We start from the raw sequence: 16,130 nt of genomic DNA, 5'->3' as shown, positions 1-16,130 counted from the left end.
AAAACTGCATTCTTGAATGGAGATCTAAAAGAGAATGTTTTTTTGTCCCAGCCTGAAGGATTTGCTGTGAAAGGACATGAACATAAAGTATGCAAACTTGTGAAATCCTTGTATGGCCTCAAACAAGCACCGCGAGCCTGGTATGAAAAACTAACATCTTCTGAAACTCAACTTCAATCATTTTGATCTTGATGATGCAACTTTATTTGTCAAGAAAGTTGGCAAAATAGTTGTGTATCTTGTGGTATATGTAGATGATCTTTTAATGACAGGGAACAATGAAAGCTACATTGCATCCATAAAGAAGGAATTGGGGAAAAGTTTTGAAATGACTGATTTGGGCTATGTTCATTACTATCTTGGCATTGAAGTAACCCAACATCCAAAATCCATATTTCTTTCTCAAAATAAATATATTGGAGATTTGTTAAACAGATTTGGCATGACAGAGTGCAATCCTCTTTCTACTCCAATGGAACAAAACTTAAAGCTCACATCTGTTGAAGGAAAGGAATTTGAGGATGCAACAAAGTATAGACAGCTTGTAGGAAGTCTCATCTACCTCACTACTACCAGACCAGACATTTCATTTACTGTTGGAATCCTCTCCAGGTTCATGCAAAAGCCTTGTGAGGGACATTGGTCTGCTGCAAAAAGCGTTCTAAGGTACTTGAAGGGAACTCAAGACCTTGGAATCAAGTATACACAGGTGGATGACTTCAGCTTGATTGGATACTCTGATTCAGACTTCGATGGAGACAAAGAAACTGGGGTATCTACTTCAGGATATGCTATGAGTCTTGGATCAGGAGCTGTCTCCTGGAGATCATGCAAACAATCAGTTCCAGCAGATTCCACAACAGAAGCAGAATACGTGGCAGCAGCTGAAGCAACGAAAGAAATTGTGTGGCTCAGGAAAATTCTTGAAGATTTGCAGGTAAAACAAGTACAATCAACTCCACTCATGATTGATAACACCTGTGCAATAAAGTTGGCCAAGAATACAAAGTTCCATGATCGAACAAAGCATATCAATACTAAATATCATCTGATTCGACATCATGTTGAGGCCAAAACAATCCATCTCCGTCATTGTTCCACAAATGAGCAAATTGCAGACATCTTCACCAAAGCACTTGGAAAGGAAAAGCTTGAACGATTCAGAATGATGCTTGGACTCACCAACATCCCTTCAGATTAAGGGGGGAATGTTGACACCTAATCCTCTGCGGTTGGGTGAATCTGGAATGTGAACAGTCATCAGAAGATGAACTGAGCAGTCACATTCTTGTATATAACAATAGCTACCTAATGTAATAAATCGAATCATCTTTTCTGCCTAACAGAGTTACTGCCTGGCCTGACAGAGAAGTATGAGAAGGCCAATGAAATTGTTGATAAGGAAATAAAAAGAAATCAAGAGATAGAGGTTTTAGTGAATTTAGAGAGCAAGGAAGATGCTTCAAGATCTGATCAACAATGAATGTACAATGTTATCATTTGTGGTGAAGAGAAGCACAAATGATTTGAGTATTTTTTTGAGAGAATGTACATGAAAATTTTAGCATAACAATCAAATAGGGCACAAGAAGGGGCAAGAGGATTTACAAAACTATATGTTTCTACAAGGAACCTTTTTTATGCATGTGCAAAGATGGATATCTAATATCTTGTATATTTTCAATTATTTTCATCAAATCGTGACAAACTTTAAAATAAGGAACTCCTCTTTTTTACTTTTGAACCATATTTTGCAATATATTTAATGATTACACGATGAGAAACAGCTAAATGAATTTAATTGGCATTAGATTGCCAAAATCTAAGAAGATTAACATTGCAAACATTTCTAGCATATCATCAATACGTGCATGCTAATTTATTTCTTTTGCATTTATTATTTATGAATTTAATATTGATTAATCGCATGAGCCTTCCATGGAGCATTATATTTATATGCAATAATACACTCCTTTTTGTGCAGGCACCAATCTACACTACATTTTTTATGTCTTTAAAATACTTGTTCTCTTTAAAAAAAATCTCATAATCTTCATGTGAGAATTGAATGAAGAAACTTGTGGGGTTTTCAAAGGAAGGGATGATAATTTAGGATTAAAGGGACCATTAAATGTTATATGTATATGATGATGAATGTTATGAAAATTTAATGTTGTTATATATGTTTAACAAATAATGTCTTCTTAGTTCATGCACATTTGGAAGGAGGGATATTCTTGCTCCTTTTAGATGTTTATAGGTTTTGGAGCACCTATGTGACTACCATTTTTGCTAATCCCTCTTGTAAATAAATTGCCATGAATTAATTCATGTAAATAATATACGAAAATTATGTTCCAATAGTTTTCTTTGGTTGAATCACATCCTTAGTTTTTGTGGATTATCCTAAACCATTACAATTCAAAGGTGGTTCATAATTTGCATGAATTCAAGTGGTTTCAGAAAATTCCAATAAACCATGGTTTCAAGTAGTTTTCAATAATTTGCATGGTTTCAAGTGGTTTTCAATAATTTGCATGGTTTCAAGTGATTTTATTTAGTTGTTGTTACATCTTATTTTTTAACTACATGGTATTACTTTCAATGCTTATTTTATCTTAGTTTTATTGTTTCATTCTCCATTTGTTTCTAATTTTCAATCATATTTCCTAATGCATACAATATGGAGCAAGTAATATGAGAAGTGAGACAATTTGAATTACCTGTATTTGCATGAATTTCTTGAATTGCGTGATCTTCTTGTTCTCTCAATGTCTGACGTCTTTTTCTCATCCTTTCTCTAGTTTTTTCTCGCATTTCCTCTGTGGATGGAAATTTCTTTCCTTTTCTAGATCCAAATCTCCAATTTCCCATGTTTGTTGTGAATCCTTGTGTAATTTTCACGCTTTGATATTTCTCTATGAATGAATGTTTGTTGTTTTTTTTCTACATTCGAATTTAGACTAACTTTTTTTTTTTTGGTTGACAACAGAGGCTCGACTGAGCTATAGGCTCGATCGAGCCCTTACACCGTAACATTTTATATAAATAGCATTAACAAAATTTGGTAGGTGGTTGGTGGTGGTTAGCCTTTTAATGACTCAATCGAGCCACTGCTTAACCGCTATACAACTCGATTGAGAGTTTCTTTAACGCTCGAGCGAGTAATTTAAATTTTGAGTTTAAGCCCTCGATCGAGCTCTTAAGGTCCTAAAAATCATAGTTTCAACACCCCTTTTGCATATTTCTTTGCAACCCCATTTTATATCATAGTGAAGTTAAGGCATAAATTATCCTTAAGTGACGGAGTTTCATGTATGATTCGTGAAAGAATCCTCTATCCAATTGCAAATGAATTTGACGCTTTTGAATTCATATGATATGTTTCATCTAATTTATTGAAGTGGTGGAGTTGATCATGTAGGATTCGTGAAAGAATCCTCTCTCCAATTGCAAATGAATTTGACGTTTTTGAATTCATATGATATGTTTCATTTAATTTCTTGTCCTTAAGTCGCAGAGTTGATCATGCAGGATTCGTGAAAGAATCCTCTATCCAATGGCATATGAATGAGGCTTTTGAATTCATATGATATTTGTTTATTTAATTTCTTCTAAACATAAAGATTGAATTTTTTTTAGACAATTTCAAAGGGGCTGAATAAAAATTTAATAACCTAAAATATACACAACAATTTTTTTCAAAAAATACCACTATCATCTTTTACGAGTCCTCTTCAAAAAGATACTCTTGGTTTTTCAATTTATTTAAAGAGTTAAAAAAATCATATATATATATATATATATATATATATATAACTAAGTATTGCATTTAATAGAAAATTGAGAGATTATATGACACTAAATCTTTTTGAAAAAAATATCATTAAGACAACAGCCTAATTCTCTACATATGGTCTTTTTATTTGGAAATCAAAATTCACAATACTTATATGAATTTTAGTGACTACAATACATTCACTTATATATATTCTTAATAAAATAATTTAAATATTCTGATAAATCTAAAAATCTATATAGATATTCTTATTATAATTCAGATGAATTATTAATACATAAAACTTAAAAAAAAAACTCACTATGATTTAAAATTAAAAATGATTTACGAATCTTAATATAAATATACATATACAGATACCAACCCTTCATGAATATAGGAATGAAAACAAATACAATTTGTTTATAAACTATTCATGAACCAGATGAAAAGAAAAAACCTAAAAAACACCAATCCTGCATGAATATAGAAATAAAAACAAATACACTTTGTTTATAAACTATTCATGAACCAGATAAACCAAATTAAAAACAAAACAGAAAACATGGATACACATTTTTTTTATAATACACGTGTTTTTTTTATAATGAATTCATGAATTCCAGCCAAGGTCTCTCACTAATTAAAAGAAGAAATATGCCAAAAGTAAGAGACATGCCAAGGTCTCTTACTGAATTCATGCTTATTAGTTTCAGCATACTTCTTTTTGGGATGTACATGGATGTTGCTTGCTCCATCGGGCTGTTTTCCCGATGCCTACTCTGATCAAAGTGATTTTGGCAGGATTTTGTCTAAAATAAAAAAAATTTCCATTAAAAACAAAATCCAATCTATAATACCATAATAGAAACAGATATAATAAACACTAAATCTCAATAATATAAAAAAAATCAATATTTTTACCATATCTCTTAACAAAAATACTAATATAATAAAATAATTATTAAATACAAACTTAACACAATAAAATAAACACAAAATCTGAATATTATAAAATTAAAAATATAAACACATTCATATAATTTCAAAGACTGCCATTCAAATTTCATCTTCAAAAATGGAAAATCTTCCTTTAAAACGTTTTAATTGATTGATAATTATTTTAAGGTGATTTTAAATTAAATTTTTAGATAGAAAAATTATATTAAAAAATAAAAATCTAAAAAGAGTTTTTATTGGTCAAGTGTTATAATAATTTAAGCTTTATTACAATATCATAAGTTAATGCTAGGACTTACCAATACCACATGCTCATAAACCATAACTCATTTGAAGATCAAAATATTTTATTTTAATTTAATTTTATAACATTTTTTAAATTAAAACTTAATACTTATAATATAACAAGATTCTTAACATGATATTTGCTTCTATTTTACATATCACTTGCCCAAAATAATAACTCATTTTAAAATCAAATTATTTTATAAAAATATTATTTTAATAACTTATGGGCAAATTATATTGTTTTGACTTTCAATTAGTTATTATATTAATTTTAAATATTATATTATTTTAAAATTAATTTTGTACATATATATAATTAATTATATATTGTTGGACACCTAATCCTCTATGGGTTGGTGTGGAATGTGAACAGCCACAAGAGTCCAAGAGACCACTTGGAATATGAATCCAAGGGTCACACCATGTACTATAGATGTATATCATATCAATAATATATGCAGTCGAATGCTTATCTTCTACATTAGTTGTTCGCATTCCATGTGAGTTTAACATGGCATCAGAGCTTTGATGTGTGGCCTGTGTAATCTTCTTCCTCATTGTTTCTGCCTTAGGTAGAAAAGAAAAAAATAGCATGTTGCCATTCCCTGCGAAACTGATCTGAGCTGCCTTGAATAGCAATGGTCTGGTCTTCATTACCTATTGTGCCTGCAATTCAGTAAGGACAACACATAAAATCCTGGGCGCCCAGAACTTGTCAGTGCTACCTATCCTCAATAAATATAAAAAACTGTTAGAAACGACCTTTATAAGGTATGAGCGTTATTATTATGGCTCTGGTTTGGGCATTTTCTATTTTCAGACTACCTAACGCACCTGTTGACCTGGTTGTTCTTTATTAGTCATTGTGTGTTCCTCCTGCAGAAACAGAGACGTTACTCTTTAACATTTGCATGTTTCAATTTGGCATCATGTTACCTATGTAACTCCTATTCCCTCTCGTCGTTTCATTAATTATATCCTCTCTCCCTATTTTCTCTATGTTTGGACAAAGCATTCTCTGCTCTCTGCGTTGGTCGTTGCTGGAAATAGTATGATGTGCATTGAATTATTTGTGAAGGTTGTGTATGCTGGCATTGAAGTGTTGAGGTATAAATTTGGCGCATACCCTGTGTTGAAGTTTGACTATTGCAATAGTTTGTTGGTGATAAACACTGTATAACTTTTGGGGCTACGTTGAACAATCCCTCGTCGTGAATACCGTGACCCTAAGTCTGTTATGCGTACGGATGGTTGTATATATGTTGATGAAAGGTTTGTGTGAACTGCACATACATTTAAATGGTGTGTGGTATGTTTGAACTGTGTATCTTATGTTAAGACCGAGTTTCATTACTCCTATCCACTGAATTGGAGGCCATATGGTATGTTGCACTTGGTGCGTTGAAATCTAGTTGAAATATCTGCAAAGTGTATACTCCGCATGGTCCGTTGAAGGCTCCTGTATTTGATGCATTGATTGAATGGTGCATTGAAGTTTTTCTGACCGTGTATCATATTCCATATGTGCGTTGAGCCCTTTTTATGAAGGTCGTGAGTGGTGTGTTATGGGAAAAATCCAGTGCTGGAAGACATCTACATACAGGATATAAATAGTGCAAGGTTTCTCTGGAAGCGGATACCTTCATCTGTGAAGGAGAGTCAGCCTGGAGTTGTTGCTGTGTGGAAGATAGGTCAGTGCATGTGGACACATGATTATGCAGGTGTCCATAGAGCTCTTTAAAGCTTTAATTGGAGTCCAAAAGTGCAGCATATTATTACTACATTATCTTATAGTTACACAAAAAGAGCTTTTGAGCTACTCTTCGTTGCATATTCTGCAATAAGTGTGGCTGATACAACACAGTTTTTAGGAATGTCCAAGGAGAAGTAACGGATATGATCAGGAATCTTGAGAACACTTCAATGTTTCACTCTGCCCACGAAGGTTGCCGATGTATAAAAGTTTTAAACACGGACTTTCATGCTATGTTACCAGAAACGAGAAACGGGAAACGAGAACGGTACGAGAAACGAAGTTTGGAGGTTTCGCATATAAGAAACGAGGAGAGAGAAAAACACCATATTAAAGGTGAACAATATAAACAAAGCATTAATCATAAACCTGCAATGTTTTTGCTCATGAAATTGTAAAAAAACAATTGTAAATACTAATTTAGTTTTAAGAAAGAAGTAATAATTTTGTAGATCAAAAAATTTAGCCATCATTAATTCCAAGAAAATAGCAAACATTGATAAGAATAAGAGATTTGAAATATAAATAATTAAATTTGTTCTTTTGAATATATATGTATCTCTAAAGTCACTTCCAACAATTCATATCAAAATGCAAGTAAACCTAATAATCTAGATTTTGAAGCTCATTTTCTGGAATAGTTGTTGAGCTTGAGCCAATTCCAAAAGAATTATTTTGGTCAATAGACTTCATGGTATCATCAAGCTTGTCTTCAGCATTGTCTTGTAGCACCTCAAGTGGAAGCTCATCATTTTCGTCATCTTGTGAACCACCATAATCCCACATTCTTGTGGGTCCAGTTTTGTATTCTAGTTGTTGTCGAGATAACAAACGTAGATTTGAATGTACAAACACCAAATCTTGTGCCATTTTTGTGCCTAGGCGATTCCTCTTCATTGAATGGATGAAAGCATATTCACTCCAATTTCTTTTACATGTAGAGGAACTAGTCACCTATAAAATAAAATTAAAATTATGTTAATCATAGTCAATCAATAAATCTTATAAGATAAATAATCTAAAATGAGCTTTAGAATTAATTGTTTAAACAATAAATCAATACATTAAAGGTATTTGTTGTTAAGAATACCTGTGAAAGCAAACGGATAGCCAAACGATGAAGCAAGGGGGTCCCTGTACCATATTGTATCCAGAAGTCGATGGGTCCAAGTTGTTGTCTGTTGTATGCACAATCTTCATTTGCAAAGTGGTCTTCTGATCTCAAATACTTTCCTAACTCAAACCGTAAAGCAGTGCGATCCTGACGATTGTAGCACCTACTTATAAAAGTGTTCCAGTTTTGCATAACCTCTACATCTGATGATGGTTTCTTGTGAAACCGTTTAGGATTGAGTAAAAATGCAATTGAATGAAGAGGGCTATGAAGCATTTTCCACCTTGTCAAACTAAGTTCCCACACTTCATTTCTGGTGTCTTTGTCAATCCTAGAATTTTCATCTTCCATTATGTCATGAATCGTCTCTCTCATTTGATCCATGCTCTCAAAGACATCCCCTAAGCATGGTTGATCACTATCAAATATGCGAAGGGTGGAAACAATAGGTGTAATAAGGGTAACAATATCCTCCACTCTCCTCCAAAAATTCTCTGAAGAAAGACCAATAATAATGTCCTCAACTTTTAGGCCATCCCCAGTATGAGAACCCTTCCACCTTTGCCAATCCATTGATACCACCATCTCTCTCAAAGATTGATGCATTTTAATAAGGCGTTGAAGCATAATGAAAGCAGATGCAAATCTAGTTTCGGCACATCGAAGAAGCTGAAGTTTTGCATATTTCCTATAAATTGCTATGGATGCTGCATGATTAATAATAAAGTGTTGTAGCATCTTTGCTTCAGTTATAGTTTTATCAACCCATGCAATGTTATTAATATCTTTCAGGAGCAAATTCAAGCAATGCACAGAGCAAGGAGTCCAAAAAATTGTTGGATATTCATCCTCAATCAACCCACCAGCAAGGATATTGTTTGAGACACTATCTGTAACAATTTGGACCACGTTTTCTCTACCAACCTCCTCTATTGCCTCTTTGAGGAGACCTGTTAGATATGGACCATCTTTTGTCTTTCCTGTAGTATCATAGGATTTTAAAAACATAACTCCTTTTGGACTAGAAACCAAAATATTGATAAGGGGACGATGGTTAACATCTGTCCAACCATCTGAGACAATGGAGACTCCAGATTCCTTCCAACTATCTTTAATGTCTTAAAGTCTAGCTTCAACCCGAGCCCTCTCTTCAGATAACACGGTTGTCCTCATCTTTTCATAACTAGGAGGCTTGTAACCTTTAGGAGCATTGTTAACTAGATCCCTTACCATTTCTTTCCAATAAGGAGACCTACAAACATTAAAAGATATGCCATTTGCAAAAAAAAATCGTCCAATGGATGCATCGAGATTTCCCCTTCCTTTTACATCCCATAAGTTTTGAAGGTGAGAAACAGAAACTTGATGTTGAGAACAAGAGTGTGGACCACCAATTGTCAGTCCACTAGGATTATTGTTAGCTTGAACTAAACCTTCAACAATATGTCTAAGCTTTTCAAGTTCATTAAATTGCTTAATTAGAGAAGCTTTTTCTGTTTTAGGTACACTGTCACATAAAGCTGATTGTTCTTTTTTCCCCATTCCAAGTAAATGCCATCGAAATCTTCCTACATTCCCCGATTTTTGTTTTTTACAATAAGGGCACAACCAAACCTTTGAACCAGATGATCCACTTGATCCTCCGCTGTAAGATTGAGCGCATTTCACAGCTGCCCATATCCTTGCCTCAAAGGCTTTTTTTGCTTCTTGATATTCTTTGTTTTGGATTTTTTTGGATGCCTCTATGGAAGATTTTTGTTGGGAAAGGGGTGGTCTACTTTGTGACATTGATGAACTTTCTTCCATTGCAATGAGAAATGAGTGGAATAAGAAATAAATGATTCTCCTCTGCAACCAATTTTAATCTGCACAATTTATATTTGAAAATTAGTTACAGAAAATAAAATAAAAAATTGACACTTAATTAGAAAAATATAATTAACTAAAAATTTGAAGAGAAAATCAAAGAAAATTTTGGAAAACTTAAACAAAATAAAATTATTTATCTTTTTTCAAAATTTCAAACATCTAAATCACCTTACTTCGAGCATAGGAGGGACTAGCTCCAAAGAAAGGGGTCATTGGCCCATCCAATTACCTCCTAGATCCATAGATGCTAGTCCCTTGCTCTGGCAACCCCTCTAGGATCATATAGCTGGACCAACCGCTTGTTCAAGGGAACTTCGATAGTCAGCCAGTGCCTAGTTCACCTCTAGAGGGACCCATTTTAGACAATTTGAGGAAATTAGAAAGGTGCATCTAGAATTAGGATTGCTTCCTCATATCTCCGGATGTCCCTTTCAGAAGGTTCAAATTTGGCAACGAAACTCAAGCTCAAGCTCTATACCCTGCATTTGATACTTTAATAATATATTTTTGCAGTGCTTTCATTTTACCACATACAACTCTATCAAACTCTGTTGGTTGAGAGTCAAATTTGTGTAGAGATTCATTCAGACACCCAAAACTAGGAATCACTTTGTTTATGGATCACATTCAGTATCAGAGCACATTACAAAACCATAAATGAAGTCTTGTGGGACAGATTGATGGTCTGGACAAGAAGCCACCATTATGTTTGCTGGAAAAAAAATCCCATTATACCAGAGTTGCCAGGTGGTAGGAGAATGGAAGGGGACAATGAAGCAAAAGGTCTAGCTGAGTGAAGATTGTGCTAAGAAGAAAAACTAAAATACCTCACAAGTAGTTATCATGCTAGAAGAATCTCATTAACTTCACTTGCCCTATATTCTTCCACATCTGGAAATTTCCAGGTTCAAATTTTGCTATTTTCCTGTGTATTTCCAAGGGCCATTTTCCCTGTGAGAGGAGCCCTGAATTTTCCTGAGAAAATTAATGAAGGAGAATTTGTTGGGGCAAATTTACTGTGATTTTTTTATGGCTATTTGTGACTGATTTTCTAAGGAAATTTTCTAGAGAAAATTTATACTGTTTAAAAGTTGAAAACACCAACGTATTTGTTTTTGCAATTTCAGAATGCATTTGTGAAGAAATTATTTTCTAGGTATAAAAAAATTGACGGTAAAATAAATCAGATCTGGTGTTAAAAGTTCAACCACCATTCACTCCAATTGTGAAAAATCGATTTAAAGTGTAAGCAAACATTGAAATCATGCCATTTATAATGGACCTTGATACAGAACTTGCCAAGTTGGCTTGCCAAGCTGTAAAGGGACTTGTAATGGAATAGCTTAAACAACTGATAAGAGTTTTTGACTTTTTCCTGTGGGATATGAGAGGAATATCAAGATAATGCGGTACTTCCCGGAGCAGTAAAGTTGCAAACAAGACAACAAGTTTCAGACTATAGTGATCACTTTTATCAGCAAACATAAAGTTGAAAAATTGTAAAGATGAACAGCAAGTTGTACTTAAATATTTCAACAGGCTCAGCACAGCAATTGAGAGGGAACTAGGGCTGTTCACAATCTGAATGCTAGAGGATGCCTATAATAAAACAATAGCCATTGAAGCCAGGCAAATTTGTGACCATTTTATGGCGATATTATGTTGGCTTATAAAACTCATGAAATATTGTAATTTTGTCTATATTTTGGCCACAATGGTCAAAATTTCAGTACTATTTCTAACTATAAGAAAGACCAATACTCATATTATGAGGATATTCTACACAGTAGACTGTAGGATAGAATCAAAATTAGAAGCCTGGGCCTCAGCGGTTGCTGGCTTACTGATTTACCACTATTATAGAACCAAACTTACAAGAAGGAGCATTTAACTGTATATTTTTCTAAAGTGTTGTTCCATATTGTCATGATAGTATCAGCATTTTCCCTTGGTTACAAACCAAATCCCATATTTTATTCATAACGATTATACAGTTGCATTCCCATATTTTATTCATAATGATTGTACACTTCTTCAATCCCTTTGACTTATCTTTATGGAAATTTAAGACATTAATAAAATTATCTTATATATCCTTTTCATGAAATAATATAATAGTGAGTACAGCTATGTCTTTCTAAGTTTCTCAATCCCTGGCTTCCCTCTTCAAACTTCAAAGTGAAAAAAACAATCCAAAAAAACTAAAAAAAAATTGACTTAATGGATATTTTCCATTTCCCACACTAATATTTTCAAAATTTAGGGATTATTCAAAATTTCGAAAATTGCAACTTTTTCATGGCGATATTATGTTGGCTTTGAAAACTGATGAAATATTGCAATGTTGTCTATATTTTGGCAACAATGGTCAAAATTTCAGTATTATTTCTAACTATAAGAAAGACAAATACTCATATTATGAGGATATTCTACACAGTATGATAGAATCAAAATTAGAAGCCTGGGCCTCAGCATTCGATGTACACTGTTGCAGTCAGAGGCTTTGAAGCTGAGCATCACTTATGGCAAATGAAGCTTGCTGGTAGGGAATCGGCAATTGAGACATATGACAGGGTATTAGTGGTTAATGCGGTGGAGAAAAATTTGCTGGCAGTGGGAAGATTGATGGCTGCAATGGAAGCTGTTGGAAAACCACCTAGCAGGAAAACATTTTCATGGTTGGTGCATGGTTATGTGAAGGGTGGAAATTTTGAGGAGGCTGCAAAGACACTCATTACTATGCTCGACAAAGGGCTGTACCCTGAAAAGATGGAAATAACAATGGTTCTTAAGGGTTTGCAGAAAAACCTGCAGAAGACAGGTCACCCTAGGGCCTGAACTATACCTTAACATTTGTAAGCGCCTTTCAGATGCAGGTTTGATCGAGCCTTGCCTTATATATTTGTATCTAGATAAACTTTGTATTATAAGGATGTTGTGAGGCAGAGAAGTTAAAGATGGAAATTTCAGTCCCAATCTACATTTTTGTTCCAGATATAACTTGATACCAGGGCACATAAAATGCAGTGGATATGTGTGGAATTTATTCCTGTCTCTGTGTGTTTTATGTTATTCGATAGCGATAAGGTTTTCTGTTTCTCATGATTGAGCAGTCTCTTGTTGAATTTGTATTCTTGTCCCTCTCGTACTGGTAATAAACTGATATTGTATTGAATTATTTTTTATTTTCTAATAACTTGGATACTTTCTAATAGTAATTGAAGAACTACATCAGCTATCTACTGTTGCAGCTAAACAGGCAGATTGTTTTTAATAATGAAAATGGATTAATACCGTGTAGAATTCTTAGCACCCAAAATCTTGATATTCGCCAACTGTACCCCAAATTTCCAAATATTTTTTCCAAAATTTCCATTAATTTCCAAGCAAAATTGGGGCTGCTACTCTATCCTAATTTCCTTCCTGTGCAAAATTTTGGGACTCAGGAGAATGCCAGTCAACTTAATTTTGTCCTCTCCGAGAATCAACACAATAAAAGTCCCATAAATAGGAGTCATTAGTTCAGCAAAAGCTTAGGACCAGCTCTGTTTTAAATGGGATTTCGAGCTGCTGCGCTGGCCTTCATAACACTATATTGGATCAGTGCAATTTTTCTTGTATAAAATGGTATCAATGCCTTCGTTAAAGTGATCGGTATAGAGTTTCGAGAGGCCTGTTGTAGCTGACTTAAATACTGTGTGAAAGAATATGGTTTCTAGTCTCATTCGGCTAAGTTCAATTCTTTTGGCTGATAGAGTTTTTCGTAATGATCTAATTGCCTTGAATAACCGATTAGCAAACTCGGGGAGCATAGAGAATACTGCAGAAGTAGGATGTTTATGAACTGAACAAATGAAAGAGCTTACCAATTTCTGCAGTGAATGCTGTACTTATATTAAGAGCTCTTCAGAGGAGAGGAGAATATGATAAGCCAAAACCATTAATAATTCATAAGCAGCCACTGCAGACCTCCCAAGCCATAGTGAGAACGTGAGTGAGCCGATTCTAAATCAAAATCCATCAAGTATATGTAGTAGGTCCTGGTTTAAAGAACAAGGATGGCGATATTTACAGGTAAGCTCATTATTTTGATTATATTTTTCATTTAACAATTATCCTCTGTTTTTATTGTGTAAAAACTACAAGGATTTCACAATAAAATGGGTGACACGGCTCTCGTTACGTTGCTAAGAAGTTATTATGCAAACTTATTCTTGAATCTTTATGATCATAACAAGGTCATGTTGTCATCCTTACAGAAACTCTGGAATAGTTATAATGTTGCTACATACTAATACTGTTTAGACTTTTAACTGGAAAATTTATCAGCAAAGGTTACCTTGAAAATGAATTTAAACTGGTCGATATTTACAACTTCATAACAATCTAACTCATTGAAATCTAAATCATATAAAAGGAGAGAAGTTAGAACCTAAAGTTATTATGTAAAGTAACGAGTCGTAGATTTCATAAGAAGCACTATAATTGTTTCCCCTTGGTTATGACACAGGCATTTGCCTTCCCGTGCGGCGTGTATCGAGTCAGCAACAACTGGCTTACTGATTTACCACCGTTATAGAACCAAACTTACAATGAGTATTTAACTGTATATTTTTTCGAAAGTTTTGTTCCAGATTGTCATGATAGTACTAGTGCTTTCCCTTGGTTACAAACCAAATTCTCGATGATGAAAATGCCACTAATCTTTGCTATGGAAGGTACGATAGAAGTGTTCCTGATCTTTGCTATGGAAGCCTGAAGGTACGATTAAAATATCACTGAAGTGGTATGAGTTACAGAAAATTTCACCGCAGTCAGAATCATTTTAACGGAGTACATATACATGCATTGATATATCATATGGACGATAGAACAGAGGTTTCATTAAATTAGGCTAAAAGAGGATATTACAGGACTGAACACAGGTATAGTGCATTATGATATGAACAGTTGATCCCAGCGAACCTCACCTACCCAAATCTTGAGAGAATTATGTGGTCTAGAACGAGCATTCATAAAAGAAAACCAGAGATTGAAGTGTGTAGGTAGTACCTTTTGACAATAGAATTGACAATGTTGTTGAAGATAACTCGATGGGGGCGTGAAGCTGCTTGGCTCTGATCTGTGCCTTGCTTGCATCTGAGTAGTGATGGGTTTGCTCTCTTCTTCTGCTTAAATCCTTGAAAAAACATGAGCAACTGGAGTCTAGAACTAAAATTTAATGGCAACTGGTGTTTTTCTTTGGCAACGCTCTCACAATACCCTGCGTTCTCAGCTAGTTCTTTCTTCAGCTGCTCGCTCACAATACCCTGGACTCTGGAGTGCTTATGTTTAATTTCCAGAAACTAACAGTCCAGCGCAGAAACTAACAGTCCAGTGCAGCAGACTAACAATCAACTGCGAATTAAACTCTCTGTATGTGTAATCAATTGCTAATTAAACTTGATTTAACCCACGGTTTGAAAAAATTAAATTTAATCTGAGTCTGAAAAAATAAATTTAACTGCAAGTCTATCCGGAAACGGCCAGAAGAAACTGTTTCGTTTCACGGGAAACCGTTTCTTGCCAGTGAAAATGAAAACGGCCGTTGCAGACGGCGTTTCTAGTATGGTCGGGTTTCTCCGAAGGTTTCTGCCAGAAACGGGGGACATCGTCCCGTTTCTGGTAACTAGGCTTTCATAGTCGACTAGAAGCAGAGCCGGAAGAAGACTTTAAAAAGGATTGCACCACCTAGAGGCTGAGTAAAAAAATAATTTCTCGGCTTCCCTAAAGCGCAAAACAATGATTCTTCTTACATTGTGCGATCCTTTTTATTTAGCAGAATTTAATAACATTGTAATCATACAGTGAGTTACGTAGGGTGCTAGAGTCATTTCTAATTCCGAAGGAAAAGTTTGCAAATACAATTTGTGTTTTGGCAAATCTTGTATAGTGTTATTTGTGAGGACTTGAGAAATGTATTTTTTACTATGAGTCTACTTTCGACACTTGGCTTACCTTCATCAGCTAGGTAGCAAAAGAAAGACGAAGAGGAGATCCACAAAGTATTTTCCTGCCTCTACATAGAGGACCCGTCCAGTTTTCTTGTTTATAAGAAGCCTTCCAACATTGTCCACTAGTCGTGCTCCTAGTTAGCGTTCTAAGCATGTATGTCGATTGGCAAGTGTGTGGCTAATACTTTCATGAGGAAACAAACTTCCTTTTAGCTGCTCACTGTGAGTGAAGTGTTGAACTTCTGGAGTGTCGTTATATATATGTATCAGTGTGTTTATGTACACCGTGTTGATATAGCGTTGAAGTCGTGCAAGGATGATAGCGTGAGCCTGCCCTTCTTGTTCCTACTCCAGTAATGCACTACACATTGGAAA

The 16,130-nt window shown here is 34.5% G+C and overlaps 1 protein-coding gene across 1 annotated transcript; it reads right to left on the bottom strand.

Annotated features, from left to right (window-relative positions):
* Positions 1-7,382: 7,382 nt before the first annotated feature.
* On the bottom strand, positions 7,383-8,466 carry LOC149262160 (uncharacterized). The gene is made up of 2 exons (XM_089375335.1): positions 7,870-8,466; positions 7,383-7,733 (listed from the first exon to the last, which is right to left on the bottom strand). Exons 1-2 carry the CDS (start codon positions 8,464-8,466, stop codon positions 7,383-7,385), a joined length of 948 nt encoding a protein of 315 aa, XP_089231461.1.
* Between the last annotated feature and the right edge of the window lie 7,664 nt (positions 8,467-16,130).

Source organism: Pinus tabuliformis, chromosome 6 (genome assembly GCF_031772625.1).
Source record: "Pinus tabuliformis cultivar Carrire ecotype Pingquan chromosome 6, CPIR1, whole genome shotgun sequence".
Taxonomy (NCBI): domain Eukaryota; kingdom Viridiplantae; phylum Streptophyta; class Pinopsida; order Pinales; family Pinaceae; genus Pinus; species Pinus tabuliformis.
Note: the sequence above shows the minus strand (reverse complement) of the source record. Positions and strands in the feature narration are given on the sequence as shown.